The sequence below is a fragment of the Coffea arabica genome, chromosome 11c (assembly GCF_036785885.1).
Source record: "Coffea arabica cultivar ET-39 chromosome 11c, Coffea Arabica ET-39 HiFi, whole genome shotgun sequence".
NCBI lineage: Eukaryota > Viridiplantae > Streptophyta > Magnoliopsida > Gentianales > Rubiaceae > Coffea > Coffea arabica.
The window spans coordinates 27,744,421-27,766,317 of NC_092330.1; the positions used below are offsets into that span (position 1 = coordinate 27,744,421).

The 21,897-nt window shown below is 32.4% G+C and overlaps 1 protein-coding gene across 4 annotated transcripts; it reads left to right on the top strand.

Annotated features, from left to right (window-relative positions):
• Positions 1-2,916: 2,916 nt before the first annotated feature.
• On the top strand, positions 2,917-9,099 carry LOC113719068 (uncharacterized). Of its 4 annotated transcripts, XM_072070543.1 has the most exons (14): positions 2,917-3,091; positions 3,200-3,273; positions 3,371-3,416; positions 3,526-3,575; positions 4,151-4,327; positions 4,458-4,596; positions 4,955-5,286; positions 5,368-5,487; positions 5,563-5,690; positions 5,795-5,892; positions 5,989-6,080; positions 6,756-6,889; positions 7,320-7,418; positions 8,864-9,099. In XM_072070543.1, exons 1-13 carry the CDS (start codon positions 3,061-3,063, stop codon positions 7,390-7,392), a joined length of 1,494 nt encoding a protein of 497 aa, XP_071926644.1. In that variant the 5' UTR covers positions 2,917-3,060; the 3' UTR covers positions 7,393-7,418; positions 8,864-9,099. The 4 variants fall into 4 exon arrangements, with proteins under 4 accessions (XP_071926644.1, XP_071926642.1, XP_071926645.1 ...); XM_072070541.1 differs by lacking the exon at positions 7,320-7,418; XM_072070544.1 differs by lacking the exon at positions 7,320-7,418 and having other exon boundaries at positions 5,599-5,690.
• Positions 9,100-21,897: the final 12,798 nt, after the last annotated feature.

Sequence of the window (21,897 nt, forward strand, 5' to 3'; positions counted from 1 at the left end):
AAATTTCGAGTAAAAGAAATGAATATAAGTGAAAACTAACAATTTTTTTAAACCAATGTATATATCTATTTGATTTCACTTGAGCAATACGAATAGTATGTAGTATATCTTTATTTGATTTCACATGCTATTCATACTGTTCAGGTGAAATCAAATAAATATATACATGGATTTAAAAAAAATTATTCATACACATGATCAATAAAAGATAAAAAAATTCATTTTAAAAAATGTGAAGGACGAAAAAATTTATTTTATGAAATGTGAGGGATTATGAATCGAATTATATAAAATTTGATTTGACAAATTTGCCCTTAAAATATGATCAAGTGCAAGGTACGTGGTGAATTTTGATCAAAAACTAGTCGGAAACTTAAGTAGGGACCAAATTTGACCAATGTGAATTTATAAGGGACGTAAAATTACATTTTTAAAAGCGAGGGACGAAAAAAGTTATTTTACAAAATGTGAGAGACGTTTTGAACAATTTTCCCTCATTTAAAATACCAAATCTGTGGATGTGTTTTAATTGTTATCCGTTGGTATCCTAAAGTATCATTTTTCATCAAATACCAGCTCTTTAACACCTATTTTTTCATAAATAAATTTATTTATCGGATAAAATAAAAATATATCCGTTTTCCAATAAATAGCTGGTGTTTTATTGGAAAACGGATTTATTTTTATTTTATCCGACAAATAAATTTGTTTATGGAAAAATGGATACTCTGTTCTTATAATAGAGGAAAGTCATAAAAAACTGGTGTTTTATGGAAATATGGATACTCCGTTCTTATACTAGAAAAAAGTCATAAAGAGCTGGTGTTTTATTGGAAAACGGGTTCATTTTTATTTTATCTGATAAATAAATTTATTTATGAAAAATTGGTGTTAAAGAGCTGGTATTTGATGGAAAATGATACTTTAGAATACCAATGGATAATAGTTAAAACACATTCACAGATTTGATATTTTAAATAATAAAGACTGTGATTTAAAATACCAAATAACAGTTAAAACACATTCACAGATTTGGTATTTTAAATAATGAAGACTGTGATTTAAAATACCAAATCTGTGAATGTGTTTTAACTGCTATCTATTGGTATCCTATAGTATCATTTTCCATCAAATACCAGTTCTTTAACACCCATTTTTCCATAAATAAATTTATTTATCGGATAAAATAAAAATAAACCCGTTTTTCAATAAAATACCAACTCTTTATGGGTTTCCTATATTATAAGAACAGAGTATCCTTTTTTTATAAAACACCAACTCTTTATAGTTTTCCTCTATTATAATAACAGAGTACCCATTTTTTCATAAATTTATTTATCGGATAAAATAAAAATAAATCCATTTTTCAATAAATCACCAGCTATTTATTGGAAATAGCTATTAATTAAAAAATGAGTATATTTTTATTTTATCCGAAAAATAAATTTATTTATGAAAAAATGGGTGTTAAAGAGCCGGTATTTGATGAAAAAATAATACTTTAGGATACCAATGGATAACAGTTAAAACGCATTCACAAATTTGATATTTTAAATAATGAAGACTATGATTTAAAATACTAAATAACAGTTAAAACACATTCACAAATTTGGTATTTTAAATAATGAAGACTGTGATTTAAAATACCAAATCTGTGAATGTGTTTTAACTGTTATCCATTGGTATCCTATAGTATCATTTTCCATCAAATACCAGTTCTTTAACACCCATTTTTTTATAAATAAATTTATTTATCGGATAAAATAAAAATAAACCCATTTTCCAATAAAACACCAGCTTTTTATAGGTTTCCTATATTATAAGAACAGAGTACCCATTTTTTCATAAAACACCAACTCTTTATGGTTTTCCTCTATTATAAGAACAGAGTACATATTTTTTCATAAATTTATTTATCGGATAAAATAAAAATAAACTCGTTTTCCAATAAATCACCAGCTATTTATTGGAAATAGCTATTTATTGGAAAATTGGTATATTTTATTTTATTCGATAAATAAATTTGTTTATGGAAAAATGGGTGTTAAAGAACTGGTATTTAATGGGAAAATGATACTTTAGGATACCAACGGATAACAGTTAAAACACATTCACAGATTTGGTATTTTAAATAATGAAGATTGATTCCGTTTGGATTAGATGTTTTTTGGGATGTTTTTCAAAAATAGCACTGTAGCATTTTCGAACGTGAAATGCAACTACTGTACATATCTGCTATTCCTTTCCCTTTTAGACTAATCATTTTGACTTTTGTGCTTTCTGATAAAAAAATTTCATTTATTTTTTGTGGAAATGCAAAAAAAAAAATTTAATTATGTATAAATCGAAAAAATTACTAATTTAATTATTGGCACTTTGCTCATACGTTGGTGGACTGGTAAGAAAGCCGTGAAGAGTTGGTATTTTTATTAATGAAAATTTTTCCCGTAAATGGCCTGCTCTTTATGGCTTTCCTTCATTATATGATCAAAGTACCATACTTTTTTGTATTTATCACGAATTCACATATTGTGACTGTGAATTAAAAATTTTTCGAGATCGTATTTTCATTAATTAGTCCTTTTTTTCGTACTATCGTTTAGTTTAAATGAAAATTTTAGTTTCACAATGTTTGGGAGTAACTACTAAAGTAACTATATAATCATAATAATTTTTTATAATTGCTTAGTATATTTATGTCATGGGTATATATTGTTGGTATGTTGTTATTAATTTTATTAAATTGTTTGGTATATTAGGTGCAGAAAATTATAGTTTCATAATTTTTTAAATGTAATAAAGCAGTGGGGAAACAATGCACAGTAAATGGAGGAATTGGAGAGGAAAAAGGGCTGCATTCGGATATGTTTTGTTTGATTTATCTCCACTCGTGTTATCACTGCAACATGACAGTCCGTGAGCTCCCCATTTTATAAATACACGTATCATGCTCTGAGTAGCTGCCTATGGCAGAAAGTTCCTACCATAAAGGTTTCCGGGCTTCCACACTTAGTCTATATGGTTGAAGACCTCGAACGGCATAAATGAATTTCAAATAACATGCTTTCGAAAATGGATTCCAATGTCTCAGGTATAACCCCGCCCTCCCTCCCCTACCCTCCAAATAAATCAGACCCAGTTTCTGTCGATTTTCAATACGATTCTTTCTGAGTTGCATTTACCTTTCAATTTCTTCAAGAAGAGGAAGATTTGAGCTGCGACTCCTCCGACAGTTGTGCAATTTCCTTGAGCGGCCGTCTCGAGAAGAACAAGGTTGATTTGATTCTGCTGTTGAGTTCTAAATTTTCGATTGAGATTTTTATTATCCATAAAATTGTTGTTGTTATGAATTTCGATACATGTTTTGAAGGGTCATAGCATGCAAGTTCTTTCCCAGCTTGAGATGCTTCGAAAAGGTTTAGCATTTCTTCCCTCATTTTTTTTATTATTTTGATTCATTATATGAGAATAAATGCTGAGAATTCATGTACAAGAAATTTGTGAGATTACTCTATGCTGAAGCAGATGCATGTGAGCTTGATTATGGAATCAACGCAGTAATTTCTTGTGAAGAGGTAACAAGCGATTCACTTTCTATGGTTCTCATCCCCTTCCCCCCCCCCCCCCCGGCCGCCTCCTCTCTGAAAAATGTAGATTTTTCTTCTTCTTTTTTTCGTGAAGAATTAGTGACAATCTTCTGCCTAATTAATATTGAGGAAATCAATTTTATTAGACGGTATTTGTAGGCAGTCCTGTAGGAGATATAGTGGTTAATGTGCAGAAGAAAATGCTACTCTTTGATTTATTGTCTTTTTTCAATGGGTTAGGGCTTGAGAATGGATATTGAATATGCTCTACTGTGTGCACATATCTTGAATGTTACTGTAGAGTTCTATCGAGCAAGTAATGAGATGAAAAAAGCTACTCCAGGGGAAAAAGAGAAGAAAGAAGAAAAAGAAAAAAGAAAGAGTTAATGAAAGCCTTAAATATCCCAAAGGAATGAAAAGGGCTTTTGGAGTTTAACTATTTTACGTAGGATTATTTGAGCGGCAATGTAAAGATGATATTGAAAGCTAGAATGGAAGTTGCTGAAGTTTCAGTAGGATATCTGATCTTTTGAGCTTGCTTCTGTGGTTATTTTTCACTTCAGAGGCAAAAATCTATATGTTTTGAGGATGAGATTGAATTTCCTGCCTTCAACGATGAGGCTGATACTGTTCATCATCTAAGAGCGTCATCAGTTTTAGAATTGGATGAAGAAAACATCCATGATCGAAGAGTGGCATCTATGTGCAATTCAGATGAAGAAACCATGTCTAATGTTGAGGTGTGTTGGTAAATAATAATATGCCTCATAACTGGAGTTTACGATAATCTGTCTTACTTAGAAGTTCAAGCTTTGATATTAAATGTAATTTCAATACGCAATTGATTGAATGAATGGTTCAAAATTGCAGAGATCTAGTCTGCCTGCTGTTGGGAATGTAATAAGATATGAGGCAAGAGATACATGGTCTGAAGCAAATAGAGAAGTTCAGGCATTACTCCGGTTGAATAATAGTGCTTTACCTTCCAAAGTAAAGAAATCCTCCAAAGGTACTACTTTGAGATACTAGGCACTTAATTGTACATATTATGCATGCTTTTGTAATGTAACTCTACAAAATTGTGGATACCAATAAACTGGTTGGAATGGAAAGTGAGTTCTTTATGTTGCTTTCTGTTCCATTCCAAATTTACATGACTCTTTCCATGTGAACACCCCCATTTTATTAACAAGCGTGTACATATTATTTGTTTATCTATCTTTACTTTCTGTAGTCATTAATGTAATTAGATCAATGATAAGTTTCTCATCTGGACCACGTAGGATCCCTCTGAGAAGTTTTTAGTGTGTTTTTGTACATTTCACAGTTGTGATACTTAGTTCAATGCTTATCATCAACTGCTGCAGATAGCCGGATCAAATTGAAGCCCAAATATTTGTTACATTTCCCCTCACAGAAAGAAGATTTTCCTTTAGTTGTCAGTGATGTAAATGACATTGACAATTCAGTTACTGACTGCCCACATGGTACAAAGTCAGATAGTAGTACAAATGTAGATTTGCATAAATCAATGGCTGAGGCCCTTGAGATTTTCAAAGGAGGAGAGGTAGAACAACCTTTGAATCATATGATCCCATTTGGTGGGCTAATATATCATGATTGCAGCGAGAATTCAGGGGCTAAGTTCCAGGATGATTTACAGGAGAAAAGTGGTCAACCACTAGGAAGTTATGAAATGGTAGTTGTCTACATCTTTTTCCTTTGGGAATTCTATTTCCTCTCAATTCCCTGATAGATTTCTGTAGTAGATGTCTTTCAGCCAAATAGGTTGCGAGGAAGAAGAGCACATTTTTCTGTCACTAGAAGTGTCTATCCGCAAGGTGGTATAAACATACAGGTGGATAGCTTACTGAATGGTGAACCTTCAGCTGATGGTGAGGTATCTTTTTGTTGAATACTTTAGTCTATTATTCTTTGCAAAAATTGTTGGGTCATTGAGGAACTCTTGCTTTAGAGTGCCTCTTTGCTATGCCCAAAACCTGGCTTTCAGAGACAAACCATGGCCGATTGGTTTCATGAAGCTTTGGGAGGCATATCCCGGAACCATATGACGTCAGAGGTCAAAATTCACAGACAATCTGGGTGAGTAATGGAACTACCTATTCTCAAGAGTTTACATTTATGTCATTACTAATTTCACTTTAATTCCTGTCTGCTTCTTCATACTCCATTTGACACACTTGCAGGTCTGGCTTGTTTGAGAAGTTACAGCAGGTGATGCAGAGTGAGAAAGAAAGAGACATGGACTTCTTGGAGAGCTCTAATTTAAATGCTATTTCAACAGGCAGAGACCCTCGTTTTCCATTCAATTTGTGCATGTTTCCTTCCTAGGTCATAACCATTGCTGGTCTTTTACAGTGATTGAGCTATGTTGTTTCAGATGGAAGAAGCTGCATTGATATACGAATTCTGTCTAGGTGTCTTGAGGCCAAGCTTACTGTTTGTTGTTGTTCTCTTGTACGACATGAAGAGGTACATTTACCTATCTACAGTAATGATGCGAATGCTGTTCAATTGGCCTCTTTTTTCTGTTTGCATGTCCAATGTGATTTCTGTTTCCTTGCAGTTTCTGAGTTGTCATTTAGTCTGTTGGTTGGAAGTAATATGATGTAAGAGGGAGTTGCATTTCCTTTCCTATATTATAATACCACACATGAAAATTTTTGCTTTAAGAATCAACATGAGATAGAAGTTTTGAAACTTCTGAACTAGCCATTTATGGTTGCTAGATTTCTATGAGGACTCCGGTTTTTACAAAAGGGGATTTAGCTTTGGTTCTTTAGCTGAGGACACCGAATGGTGCAGAATTTAGAGTTTAGATTCATCTATGTTAGATTTTTATTTATAGAAACCATAAATACTAGAATCAGACAGCTCCCCCGGATATGTTTGACAAATGAAGTTGGTCATATGGCAGAAAACAAATGTATTGATGACAATCTCATTGTTCTGCTTATCTGAACTTGCTCCCTGTATTCTTGTTGTGGGTTATCTGTCACTTATATAAAAGCTAGATAAACAAACCATTAATCAGTTATATAGTTGAAAAATCATGTTGCATCTGTTCCTTCACCGTGCAACTATATTCAATGCAATATTGTTTAAAATGTTCTAAAGGATATTAATCAGATCATAATTCTTGAGCAGATCCCGGATTTGGTCAATAACTTCCATAAAAGAAAGCAGATTGGAGGAAGAACCTTGATGGTCATATTTAGCTCAAGAGTATGTGATGATATTGCACTTGAAGTTGGGAACCTAATTCGCATACAGCCACCTTGGTATGAACTTGAAAACTATTTGTTTGCTTTTAATTATTAGCAAATACCAATTAAGGAAAGGGGGAACATTGTTCATGATATTCTACCACTTTGGTGTTGAGAAATGCTACTTTTCCAGGCTTTACGTCTACCAAAAGATTTTACATTTTTGGCTTTTCAAACTTTTGGTATAACAGGTTCATGGTGGAAGTCTGTCCATGGAAAAATTTTGCTGATAGTTAATCTGAATGCTAATTGAAAACAAATTTTGCATAACGGGCGTAACGGGGTCCCTTCCGTTCAACTATTGCCTGGAAAAGTATCAACTTGTTCTAAAAGTTTCTATATCACATCTTTTTCCTTTTTACTTCATTTTGAGCAGTGGTAAGAGTATCTCGTGACAGTACACTAGATTAACTTAAATTTGGCTGTCGTGATATGTCTGTTGCAGGAAGGAGGTATTTATTGAGCTGAAAGATGAGGTCGTAATATTGTCTACATATTTTTCCCAACTTGCTTCCTGATAAGATTTTTTTAATAGAACAAGCAGGTAGTAAATTGCTTAATTCTTACATAATCCTATTTGTTTTGAGACATGCTTAAATTTGTTTATCCTGTTATTTGCTCCATGTTTTCATATCTTGCAAATGAAGAGTTTCCACAAGTAATGCTCTCTAGCTTTTTTGTGGTACTAGTTAATGCATTTCAGATCCGTGCAAAGGCAATTTAATGTCAGCTAAGTTTATTGTTCCTACTTTAACATATAAGGTTATATTTTTATCTTCTTTTTTGGTTTCTAGGCAAGAAAACAAAACAAATTGACATTCCTGCATGTGAAAGAGTTCATAGATATATGTCACACATTCAAATGAAGAGTACTGCTCCCTTAGAACAAATTATCTAAAAGTGGGATAATTGGCACTATCTAACTTGAGTAGTCCCTGATTCCTTGGCAAAGCAGCCAGTGAGTGCATAACTTGCTCTGAAGATCCAACCCAAGGTGCCAAAGAATCTGCCAAGGAATGAGCTTCTCGAAAGATATGCATCAAAGTGCCACAAACCAGTCTAATGAGATTAATATCTTATCTATAACATAACACAATGGCCATTTTGATGAAGATTTTTTTGTTACTAAACGTCCTAGTGATAATGAATCCACTTAATTGCCCACATTCCAAAATCCTTGTCCGTAACAGAGATGAAGTTAAAGCAGCTGCTTCAGCAGCCAACACATTGAGCTCTGTTAGGCCAAAAAAAAAAAAGCAGCACTGTGTTGGCATGTATTGGTTTCTACAAATTAGTGGCGTCACTAGGTTTAGGTTGAGAAATGTTTCTGCCTTTTGGACAGTATTTATTTCATTATTGGGTGCTTAAACTGCGTTTTAGTGCAGAATATTTGATATATGCTTCTGCTGTCTTGATGGTCTGAGCAAAAGGTGCAAAATTCAGTACATTGATGGTGTGAAGAAGTCTTAAATTATTAAAAAGAGGTGTTGCAAGATGTCAAAAACTTGTAATTGTCACAGCTATTAATAGAATTTTTCTCTCTAGACTATCTAATTTTAGATCTTATTTTTAACTGATTTGATAGTCTGTTTCTTGGTTTGCTTGAATGGTCAACTATGATTTGATTCCTTTGGTGCGTCTAATGCCTGGCATTGGTAGGAATTTAGGCCATAAATCAAGCATGAACGTGTTGCTGTTTTGGTCTTGAAGTGTGTGGTTTTATCTTCATATTTTCTTCTTTACCCGGTTACGTCTGGGGATGTTCTTTCTATTTATGTTCTTGGCAGTTTGTTGTTTTCTCGTCCTAATGCATTAGCTTGGGCGTGTGATTTTCTTGTGAAAAAGTCAAGTTGACAAATAACAGTTTTGATGATGATGGCCATGAAAAAAAAATAATGATGACAGATTTTGTTCTCACAGCATATGAATTGATGAATCGTTTGCAATTTTGAGTATTGATGAATCATTTGCAATTTTGTTCTTGCGCAGGTTCTTGGTGCCTGTGAGAATTTGCCTGTTTGTTGAATATTATTGTATACATTGTGAAGCTGAGCTAATACGTGGTTATAAAAGGTAAAATGGTTCAAGCATGAAGAGTGTAGTGATAAATTAGAGCAAACTGCCCAAATAACCACTCAACTTTTAACTTTGTATGCTTTTGGTCCTTCAACTGTTAAAAGTTTAAGCTTACCCACTGAACTCAATAAAGTATATATTTCTTGCCATTGCATCTGGCTTCTACTGTCAAAACTTGACGGAAACGAGAACAGGAGTGAGGCACTTGCAAAACCAAGGATTTGTTTAGCACAACTCTATTGCAGAGGGCAAATAGCGAGTTTATAAAAATTTAATTGGCCAATGTCAAAGTTTTAAAAATTTTCTTCTTCTTCTTCACAGCCTCCACCACTAACCCAACATGCCCAAACACTTGCCCCACAGTCGCCACCTCCTGCCCTTGTATCCACCACAATTGGGTAACTCCCATAGAGATTTACTTCAACAATTCTTTAATTACATTTTTTAGTTCTTCAAATGACACTTTTTTTTTTGAACGAGATATTTGAGGATAACCCGCAAGAATTTTTCCTGCTAAGCTTTGCAAGAAGGAAAGTACGAAGCAGTGCCATAACTCGAAAATCAAGTTATTGTCGCGCCCCATAATTACGGGTATATAAAATAGATTTTGATTAATTTTAAGTGAAAATGATTTTTGATTTTTTAAAAAATAAATAAAGAAAATGGGTCTAAAATAGGACCTAAAGTGTGACAATTTTGGTTCAAAATAATAGTTTAAAAAGGGTTTTTAATAAAAAATAGGAGCCGTCACTTGGTATAGAGTTAAGATGTACAAAGTCACTTAAATGAATTTTAAATAAAAAAAAAAAGTTGAGAAAACCCTTTTCAAATGACTCTAAATCTTCGAAAATTAGAGAAAAGGAATCGAGAGTCACGGTTGAAGAAAGGGAAGGCAACGATAAAATCCAAGGTACCCTTTCAACCTAACCAAGGTTAGTTGCGTGATTTAGTCAAAAATTTTCTTAATTTAACATAAAAAACTATCATATTTGGATGTCACTATATGAATGCAAATCGAGATCTAATGTATATCGGAAGGGTTGGAATGTCTCTTCAAAATTTGATTGGTGCAAATCGCATTAATTGCGACGCCCACAAGTGACTCTTTAAAAAGGTCATGAAGTTTGCAACAAATGAGACTCGAAAAAAGAAAGAAATAATAATTTACAAATATACGTGACCTAAGGGAATGCATTATAATGAGTGCGGGGGAAACTAATACTCGTGATTTCAATTTTTCCTTTAACAGAGGGAATGCGAGCATGCTAAAGACAGAAAACCATACTCGTCCATATCCCATATTCGAGGGGGTTAATTTCCCTAATCTAATCAAGCAAAATGTACTAACCTAGTTCTAATTTTTAAATGGAATGTAAGTCCTAAATGCCATGTTCCACGCATAGGGGTAAGGAATATACATATAGGGCAAAATATGGGATAAAGGATATACATATAAGGGGAGTATGGGATAAGGGATATACATATAGGGGAAATATGGGATAAGAGATATACATATAGGGGGAATGCCATGCAAAATGATAAAAATCCTAAAAAGTAGAAAAAATATGTATGAAATGTTGTGATTGTCACGCAAGCATGATCTAGCGCATGGATGGTCCCCAAGGGTCTAGCATTGGATTACCCCATGTTTATAAGTTCTCACTAACGTTGGACTAATGAGAAATTAGAAAGGAGGGCCACAACTAGCGTTGGACTAGTGTGGTGACGTCATATATTTATTACAATCAAATAAATCATGTAAAATATAATAAAGCAAATAAACACATAAATCACATATAGCACATAACACATAAGCATGATATTTAGATGCAACAACCCTAAGAAAGCAAGTAAACACATAGGCACACAAGCATGCAAACACACACATAAAATAAAAGCGAATAAAGATCTAATTATTACATTCGGGGGGGTCCTAACTACAATTTAAAAGGGGAAAGAATGAAATGAAATAAAATAATAACCTAACTATTACAATTTGACATTTAAATGCCTTTAAAATAATCAAAAATAAATTAAAATAAATATACAAAATTAAAACAAAAAAGTAACTAAATGAATAAATGAAATAAAATAAAAGCATTCAAAAAGCATGCAATTACACACATAAAATCACATAGGAGCACATAGGGTCAAATAAAATCAAAATAAAGGAGTAGAGTATACCTCCCTTGAGTCGGTGATCTAATGAAATGGAATTACTCTCTTTTTACCCTCCAACACAAAAAAAATGATTAAGGTATCACTTTAATTAACAAATAATCATAAGAGATGAAAATAAACATGAAATTGAACAATTAAAACATTTAAATGAAAGTAAACAATCCATATTCAAAAAATCAAAACATGCAAGGACCTAATTGAAACAATTAAAGAAGTTTTAGGGGTCAAATCATTATTGTTACAAATGTTAGGGTCTAAATTAAAATAAAATAAAATAAAGGGATTAAGATGAAGCCTATCAAAGCCAAATGCTAAAATTCACAAAAATAAATCAAAACCCTCTCACCAAATCCCAAACAAAAAATATTAACCAAACCTAAATCATTTTTCAAAAATCCAAATAAAAAACTATGAATCTATCAAAAATTGTTAAAACAATTAAAGAAGTTTTAGGGGTCAAATCATTATTGTTACAAATGTTAGGGTCTAAATTAAAATAAAATAAAATAAAGGGATTAAGATGAAGCCTATCAAAGCCAAATGCTAAAATTCACAAAAATAAATCAAAACCCTCTCACCAAATCCCAAATAAAAAATATTAACCAAACCTAAATCATTTTTCAAAAATCCAAATAAAAAACTATGAATCTATCAAAAATTGTTAAACTTTCAAATTTCATCCCCAAAACTCATGAATAATCTGTCCAAAAATCACATTAAAACATGCCAAAGAAAGATACATGTTAAAAGGATAAAATTGATTTTACTTTCCAATTTTCTGATCCATAGTAGAATAAGGGGAAACCTGAGGGGTTAAAGCGCAATTTATGAAACTTTTCATGCATCTTCTTCGCAGAAAGCTATTCTTCTTCTTCGCTGGTTCTAGGTTCATTCGAAACAAGCTTGGGAATCTCATGCTGCAATCTTAACAAAAATCCAATCTCAAGTACTTGTCAAACTCCCTGAACCCCTCACCAAGATGTAATACTAAAGACACAAAAGGAAAAATCCGAGCTGAGGAGAAACTTGCAAGACCCCAGGTTCGTTCATTGGTTTCAAGTTTCTGGGTTTTCATGTCAAAATCAAACAAGCACCATACTTTCAAGCCAAGACAACAATCAAACTCGAATCTTGTACTTTGCACTCCTAAGAATTCTTAGACCCAAATTACACACACAAACAAGGACCAAAGACGCGACCTTTAGTTCATCAGATTACATATGCGGGAAACACTATCTGTTCATGGCTCCTCGATTGAATTCTTAGTTCAGATTCACATTAAATGAACAAAGGGACCGCACCAAGCTTATCAACAGCACAACAACATTACCAAGCATAACCACAGTCATCGTCATCAAACATTGGCAACCACAGAAACTTAGAAAAGGAAGAACATCATGCATAGGGAACCCAAAACTCTATGAAAATTGTATTAAACCAAGAGTCCACGATTACCTGAGAGCACCAAAGCTGTTAAATGAACGTAAAATGCCCTGAGAAACCGAGCGGTTCTGGAAAATGCAACTCAAGAACTGTGTTGCAGAAGATTTCAGTGCTGATGGAGATGCTATTTTGGGTCCCGATTTGAGAGGCTCAGAAAGGTTTCTTTGGGGAGATTCCTGAATGAAAGTTCGAATATTCCTTTCCAAGATAGTGTAGAAATCAAGTGTTCACTCAAAAGGCTAAGAGATTTTTTAGAATTTGCCACGAAACTAGGCTGGTTCGTCAGCCTGGTGATGAATTTTTGCAGCAAATTTTCTCTTTTTTCCTGCTCGATCGTCCTTCTTTTCTCCTCTCTCCCACTCTTTCTCTTTCCTTTCTGTCTTTTATCTGAAGTTTCTGTTCTTCCCCCCAGATCCTTCCTTCTTGCTTTTGTTTCTTTCCCCGTAGCTCTCTCCGTCTCCCTTTCTCTCTTGCTTTTTCTTCTTTTGTTTTCCCCCAGCCGAAACCTTCCCTTGTTGCTTTCCTTTTCCCCAGCTTTCCCCCTGCCTGTAGCCTCTATTCTTTTTTCCCTTTTTCAAACCCCAAAACCCTCCTTTTTTTTTTTTCTCAGTTTTTTCTCCTCCTTTTCCCGTAGCCTCTTTTCCTTACTTCTCATTTCCTTTTTCCAGTTTTTCTTCCAATTTTCCTTCCAAAATTCTCCCTAGCCAACAAGTGTCTTGCCACCTACCTCCCCTCTTGCATGTGTTGTCAAAAAAAAAAAATAGAAACACTTGTCTCATGCTTCCCTAACACTGTAACACACTTGTCTAATGCTCTTCTAACAGACTTGTCTACCATGCATACCCTGCACCTATCTTCTTATTTTTATTTATTTATTATATTTTATTTTTTGTCAAAATCAATTTAGGTAAACAAAAATGTTAATTCCTAATTGCAAATGCATTACAAAATTTTCATTTATTTTAAAGAAATTGAATCTAAAAGGATTAAAAACAATTTTTTTTTTAAATTTTTTGTGAGAATTTTTCCTTTTTAGAAATTTAATGCAAAAATATCTTAAAAATACAAATGATGAACCTAATTTATAAAAATAAGCAAAAATACACTAACTATCATTTTGCAAACTTAATTAATTGAAATAAAATAAAATAAAAATAGAATGAAAACAAGAATTAATAATAAGAAATAAAGCTAAAATTTAAATTAAATAAAATTAAAATTTTGGTGTCTACAATTATGTTCAATGCATACCCTTAAGCTCAAGACTACATAATTCAATGATTTTGGGTGGCATGAATTTTAATTTTGAGAATGCCTTTTAGGCTTCCAAACAATCTTCTATGGAGTTTTCTTTGCATCCCTCATTTCTCCCAATTACCTTCGACCAAGACAGATTTAATTGAGCTGTAAACAATGAGAAAAAAAAAAAGAATTTAACATAGCTAGATTTAAATTTGATGGTTCATATTTTTTTTCTTGGTGCAGATGTAGGGTTTCGGGAGGAAATGGTTTGGAAAAGCAAGAAAAGGCAATGAAGAAAGAGAACAAAAAAAAAAAAAAATTTTACTAGGTTGACAAATATGACCCTAGCATTTTCTCTTGCATGGTGCATCTTTTTGGTTCTATCAATTTTAACTAAAAAAATAAATGGAATGGTTAGAAATATAGATTTTATTGAAATCAGTGTGTAAGTTTAAACTTTTAATACTAGCATGGTTGAAGGTGCTCCAAGTTAAAAGTTTAGTGGCTCTTTGGATAATTTGCCCGATAATTATTCTTATCTAGGGTCACCTGTCAAAATAGCTTGGCTTTCTTCTCCACAGTTTTGTTATCATCTGTTCAAAACATCTTTAGATGTCAAAAGCTTTCATCAGAGCACCTAATCTCCTACAAGAATCACATTTATCTCATAAATTCCAAGAATTATGGATTCATGGCCTTTAATCATGATCAAAAGATTTAGTACAGTTGAGTGGTGAACTAGTTGGAAATGGACTGACTCAAACTTTATAATAGGGTACGATTAGTATCACAAAATGCTATTCCTGAAATGGCTAGCATGATGCCTGCATAAAGAATTAATCACAAATATTTCTAATTGTTGGGCTGAAATAAAATATATGTATGTTCAGATGGACCAGCTGACTTCAAACCATAGCGTGTTAAATTAACTTGGCACAAATTGCCGGTAAGTATTCTTCAGTAACATCCTTGAATTGGACCTCAGCTACAAATTTTCGACAGTGAATCCTTCTCAGTAGTGCCTAGAACAAAAACATTAAGCATAAAATGGTTTCAGAAGCAGCGTTAGCTCTGGTTCCGAAGGAATGACATGATTTCTTATTCATTAATGCAAACTGAAATATGGTTACCAATCAATGTTCACCTTTTATAATGTAGATAAGTGCAGCACTAATGATTCTAGAACACTACTATTATATGCTACTTAGACATCAACACACTGAGGTGTATATCCAGTATAATTGATGTGAAGATAACTTAGTTCTGTTTATCTTTCTATAATTGCATAGCTCATATATGAGAGTATAGGGAGGATTTGAGCGTGAATCTCATAGCCAAGTTCAACCAATTACCAATGTTTATCAAACTCCTTTATTATTCAGATTATGAAACAGCATAATGATAACATTAATTAAAACAAAACTTAACAAGAGAACAGTTCTTAGGGTCCAGATTTCTTTAATTGTTCCAGCCATAAATTTGTATCATGGTTAATTAATTAAATTTTGTGGGGTATCTATGATAAATCTCTTAATATTGCGAAACTTGCTTCTACTAGTGAATCAATTATATCAATAAATAGATTTAATGTACTTTCATGATCTAAACCTTACTATAGACTCATTAAGATCAAAAAATTATACAGTTACAGTCAAAGTGCTTCCTAAGTTTGGTGGGTTATTAATTAGCAACTTGTCCATTAACTAATATCTTAGATGCTTCCTAATCAAACGTCTTTAAATTGCAGAGTATTTCTAAATACAAAAAATAGCATCTACATGAGATTCAACAATCAACCAAAGAAAGATCATTAACTAGAGAACAATAGATTTCATCTAACTTTGGGAAGAAGTAATTTAACTCAACATATGCTTAAAATAAAGAAAAACACAATAAAAGTAAGGGTCTTTCTAACGGAGCACTTGTTAAGATATATTTTGGGTGTCATATTTTTTAAAATGTAAGATTAATTCAAGAAAGTAAATAAATACAAACGAAATGAGGTAAGATTAAATAGGGAAAGTATATAAATGCAAGAAATGGTAATAATTGTTAGTATGTGTATATATAGTATTTTAGGTGATTTTAAGGTGTGTTAATAGATGTCCAATGGGCACTCGTTAGAAAAATCCTTAAAGTAAATAAAGTGAAATTCATAAAAGGTCAAATGTGAAAGAAAAGAAAATCTTGTCCAACATAGGTGTGAAATTCTTTCTTCTTCCTTGTATCTTCAATGAAATCCGTAACAAAGAAAAACATAAAGAAAAGCTATTACAGCCTACAATATTCCTAAAAACAACTTTAAATTAGAGATTTACATTTTTTACAAGATCCATTTCAAAAGAATATTTGAACAGTTCTGCCATTGAATTAAAAGCAAAATAACTCTATGAAGAAAGACTATTTATCTTTGATATAAAACAGGGAAGCTTTAGAAAATTGAGTCAAATTCTAGTGGATCAAGAATCAAGTTGTGCGGACATCTAGATGTAATGTTTTGACAAAAATGCCACCAATTAGTCAAAAGACTGTCATAAATGTTTCCAAAAACATAGCACCAAAAAACTACCTCTATACTTTGAACTCCTGAATATCAGAAGACATGAACAGGCGATGAGTATCAATTTTCTATATTTTATTCCTCCTACATTTTATTCTTTTATTACACTTATGTACTTAATTTAGTAATTTAGATTATATTTTATGATTTGAGTAGGTTTTAGAGCATCAAAGACTTCATGTAATCAAAATTAAGAGCGTGGTGCAATTTCAAATTTTTAATAAGTACCCCAAGTAATTAAGAGCATGGTGCAATTTCAGATTTTTTGAAGTTTGCATTCAAAAAAAAAAAAAAAGGAACCAAACCCAGGATTTAAAATTTAAGAAATTTAAAGATAAAGTTTGATATACTTGTTAACTTTGGTCCATAACTTTTGATGTTTATAAAACAATGGATGATACTAATATCTTTTCAAGAAATACTTTCAGCTATGAATCAAATCTGATTCAAAGAACAAGAGCATTTGAAAGAGATAAAGAAAGTTGAAAGCTGTCGGATGCTCGCGAAGACAACATCGGACATTCGATAAATAATGCAGCATTTCAGACGCATGAAAAACTCCACCAGATGTCCGAAAGAATTAAAATGATTTCTCAAACTCACTGTCTTCTGTCGGACCAAGCATCAGTTGTACCGGACGTCCGATACTCCTAACGGCTAGTTGACTCTTCAACTGCCTTTTATCCGTTGGAAACTTTAATGAAGCACTTTCTTGGTCTCATATAAATAGAGTATGGTCAGAAATTTCAAACAATTTTTGCACATTGAAGATACAAAAGATATAGAGTAGTTTTAGTGAGAAAACATTCTCCAAAGAAGATTTGTAATTTTGGTGGTGTGAAATTCATTATAAACTTTTCATTTATGAGTGAATACTTCAATAGTGTAGCTTTGTGAGGGTTGTCCTGAGGGATAGTAAAACTTTCTAACATGACCGAGTGGAGCTTGGGGCAAGGAGGAAGTGAGCCTTTCTTTGTACACAAGATTGGTTGTATTTCATCAATTTGAAAAAGTTTGTTTGAATTGATCTACAAGCTCAAGAGGAGCTTGGTAGTCAATTGATTTGCAATTCTTCCCTTTTTATTTATTTATTGTTATTTTGTGATCTTTAAATTGCTTATATCGTCTACTTCTCTCAAGTGATTTTGTTCATTCATTAATTGATTCATTATGTGATAATTTAGAAAAGAGAGTAACTTTCATATTAGTAAAAAGTGTCTCATAACTTGATTAGCTTTTTAAATAACCTAATTTCCCCCCTCTTAAGTTGTTTTCGATCCTTACAATTGGTATCAGAGTTTGGTTTCCTAGAGATTAAGTTCAAGCGACTTTGAAATAAAATGACAACTAACAATGCCATTTTTTTTAAGGATAATCTCTCAACAGACTTCCAATATTTAATGGATCCAATTATGTGAGTTGGAAGGAAAGAATGATTGTTTTCTTACAATATATTAATATTGAACTGTGGTTTATTGTTAATGAAGGTGCATATGATGCCACTGTTATAGATGAAGTTACACATAGACCAAGACCAAAAATCAGAAATGAATTAACTGGTGAAAATAAAACCCATCTCACCTTGAATGCCAAGGCTATGAATGTGTTGTATAGTGTTTTAGATTCAAACGAATCCATTAGGGTCAAAGGGTCTAGATCTGCTAAAGAGATTTGGGACAAATTGAGAGAAATTCATGAAGAGAGTGAAAATGTGAGAGAACAAAAGAAATCTATATTAATTATTAAATATGAATCATTTAAGATGGAACCTCATGAAAATATTGACAAAATGTATTGTAGATTCAATGATCTCATTAAAAATTTTGAGGTACTAGAAAAGGAATTCTCCTTAGGAGAGAAAAACAAAAAAATCTTGAATGCCTTGTCCAAGAATTGGGAAAGTAAGGTGACTGCCATTGAGGAAGCTAAAGATTTGAATTCTATGTCTATTGAATCCCTTATCAATTCTCTAATCTCTTATGAGCTGAAACTGAAGACTAAGGTACAAGAGGAAGAGAATGCAAAGATGAGAAAGAGTATTGCTCTAAAAGTATTTCAAGATGAAGATGACTCGACTTTCTTGAATGGAGAAGATGTAGATGTTGACGACAATGATTTTGTTCTCATCACAAGAAATTTCAAGAGAATTCTCAATAAAAGGAGATTCAGAAAAGGAGGTCTTAACAATTCATTTTCAAATTAATACAACAATGCAAGAAACAAAAGAAAACAAAAGGCCAATAAAAAGTAAACGGACAAATGCTATGAATGCAGCCAACTTGGACAATACATGACTGAGTGTCCAATGAAGAAGAAGAAAGAAGGAAGAAAATCAAGATTCAACAACTTCCAATTCACATGAAATGAGTGCAACTCTGATGGTGAAATTGAAGAAGAAGAAGAATCTGCTCAATTGGCTTTTATGGCCATTGAAGATAATGAGATAACGACTTCTAATCCTTAATTTCAAAGTGATGATGAAACTGGTGATGATCTTGAATCTTTCATTAAAAAATTGCATGATAGTTTAAAAGAATCTTATGCTAAAAACAAGGAATTAAAATACAAAATTAGTTTTCTTCTTCAGGATAATACACGCATTTTTCAAGAAAATAAGAAGCTGAAAACTGAAAATGATTTCTTGAAAAAGAATAAGATTGATTTACAAAATAAATTTGATAGAAAAATAAGATTTTATGAAATGTTAAAAAAGGAACAAAATGATTTGAAAAGAAGAATGGATAATTTAAATGAATTGCTCCAATATAAAAAATAAGACTGTTTTCAAAAGAATGAAACAAAGTCTCATCTTAGCACTTATGAGAAGAAAATAAATTCTGGTGCAAATAAATTTACTATTTATAAGAGAAAATAAGTAAAATATATTTAACCTGTTTATATAAATAACTCTTTGATTATGTGTAATTTTTGTTGTCAAAAAGGTCACATGAAAAGTGATTGCTATGTGAGAAAGAACATGAAAAGAGATATGAAATGCATGTGGATAGTTAGACATGTTGCTAACTCTCAAGGAGCCAAAAATTAATGGGTACCATATATTAGTTCTTGAACTCTTGACTAGGTGAATCTGGTGAACATTATTAAGGAATGAAAGTGGTTCATAGACAGTGAATGTTCAAAATACATGACCGATGATCCATCACAATTCATCAAATTCAAGCCAAAATCAAATGGCATAGTGACATTTGGAGATGACGTGTTTCTACCTCAAGACCATTGGAGTTTTTACATTTTGATTTGTTTGGTCCTAGACAAATTACTAGTTTGGGTGATAAGAGATATTATTTAGTCATTATTGATGATTATTCTAGATACACTTGGGTGATTGTTTTTGCTCACAAAAATGATACTTTCAAAAAAAAAATTTTCCTATTTGTAAAAGTTCAGAATCTGTTTGGTTTAAATATTGTTAAAATTAGCAGTGTCAATTGTTCGGAATTTAAATGTTGTGACTTTTCAAAATTTTGTGATTACACTTTAGGCACTCTAGGGTCATTTGCACTTCATATTAGGATGCATCTTTTATATTTTCTCTTTTGATGTTTCAAATACTCTGTACTAATGGATCTTGGTTAACATTCATGGTTTCTAGTTGGATTGCTAATGTATTTTGGTTGATATTTCTCTGTTTGGTACTTCTTTTGGTATTAATTCTCTGTTTTTGGTTGATGATTGATGTTGGTATGTTGGTGATTGCTGAATTTTGGTATCATTTCTCTGTTTTTGATTGATATTTTGGATTCTCTGTTATGGCAACTACATTATAGATTATGGTTGTTGGATTTTACTCTCATCTTATGATGACAAAAAGGGGAAGAAATGGATGTTATGTGAAAGGGGGAGTTATTCTGAGATTATAAGTTTGACACTTAAAAATTTTTGATCCAATGAGTGAGGGGTAGCTTATGCTTAATCTTTTTCTTTCTTCCATCCATTGTTTTGTCATCATCCAAAAGGAGGAGAATGTTGACCTTGGTCCCTAGTTTTTGATGTTTACAATATAATGGATGATACTAATATCTCTTCAAGAAATACTTTCAGCTATGAAACAAATCTGATTCAAAGAACAAGAGCATTTGAAAAAGATAAAGGAAATTGAAAGCTGTCAGACGCTTGCGAAGACAACATCGGACGTCCGATAAACAATGCAGCACTTCGAATGCATGAAAAACTCCATCACTGGACGTCCAAAAGAATTAAAATGATTTCTCAAACTCACTGTCTACTGTCGGACGCAAGTATCAGTTGTACTGGACGTCCGATACTCCTAACGGTTAGTTGATTCTTCAGTTGTCTTCTATTCGTTGGAAGCATTAATGAAACACTTTCTTGGTCTCATATAAATAGAGCATGATCAGAAATTTCAAATAACTTTTGCACACTGAAAATACAAAAGATATAGAGTAATTTTAGTGAGAAAACAATCTCCAAAGAAGATTTGTAGTTTTGGTAGTGTGAAGTTCATTATAAACTTTTCATTTGTGAGTGAATAATTCAATAGTGTAGTTCTGTGAGAGTTGTCCTGAGAGATAGTAAAACTTCCTACCTTGGCCAAGTGGAGCTTGGGGTAAGGAGGAAGTAAGCATTTCTTTGTACAAAAGATTGGTTGTATTTCATCAACTTGAAAAAGTTTGTTTGAATTGATCTACAAGCTCAAGAGGAGTTTGGTAGTTAATTGGTTTGCAATTCTTTCCTTTTTATTTATTTATTGTTATCTTGTGATCTTTAAATTGCTTATATCTTCTACTTCTCTCAAGTGATTTTGTTCATTGATTGATTGATTGATTGTGTGTTTATTTAGAAAAAAGAGTAAATTTTATATTGAGCAGAAAGTGTCTCATAACTTGATTAGATTTTTAAATAACCTAATTCCCCCCTCTTTGGTTGTCTTCGATCCTTACAATACTTACTTGGAACTAGAAGCTTTAAGAATTGGGGAAACTTTAAAAATTGATCCTTTTAAGCAGCGTAATTGAATGCAAACTTCAGAACTTTATTAATTTTTTAGAAGAGAAGGGCGCTTGCTTTCTTTAACACTCTGATGCCCTTTTCTTATCCTTTTGATAGTTATTTATAGCTATCAAAATATTACATTTGAATTTTGCTTGCATTTGAGGTTCATTTGAATTTACATGCCGACACTCTTCTCTTCTTTTGATTGGTGCTTTGGAGATTGTATCTTATCTTCTTTTGAAAATGGCCAACCCCTTTTATTTATACGTCATTTGGGTCTTGTGCGCATGGTCTACCAAACGGATCAAAAGTGGAATCTGATGAGGAACATGTTGGCTCATCTGTCCTCTTTTGTTGATTTTGTAGATAATTCATATATTCTTGTAATATTTCGAGATTCTGCATCATCTTCTTGAGTAGGAATTCATTTATTGTCAAATCTGATGGTTATGCTTGTTCTTTCTTTTTGAGGAGTTCTTGGAATGCTTCCTTTTGAAATTGATGAACTGACCATTTGAGTTTTTCTTCTATTTCTAAAAATTTGATA

Excerpts from the sequence above, each read along its gene's own strand:
- LOC113719068 (XM_072070541.1), top strand. The coding sequence starts at position 3,061 with ATGCTTTCGAAAATGGATTCCAATGTCTCAG. Across the intron at positions 3,576-4,150 it reads CAGTAATTTCTTGTGAAGAG|AGGCAAAAATCTATATGTTT; the intron begins GTAACAAGCGAT and ends TTTTCACTTCAG. Across the intron at positions 4,328-4,457 it reads AAACCATGTCTAATGTTGAG|AGATCTAGTCTGCCTGCTGT; the intron begins GTGTGTTGGTAA and ends TCAAAATTGCAG.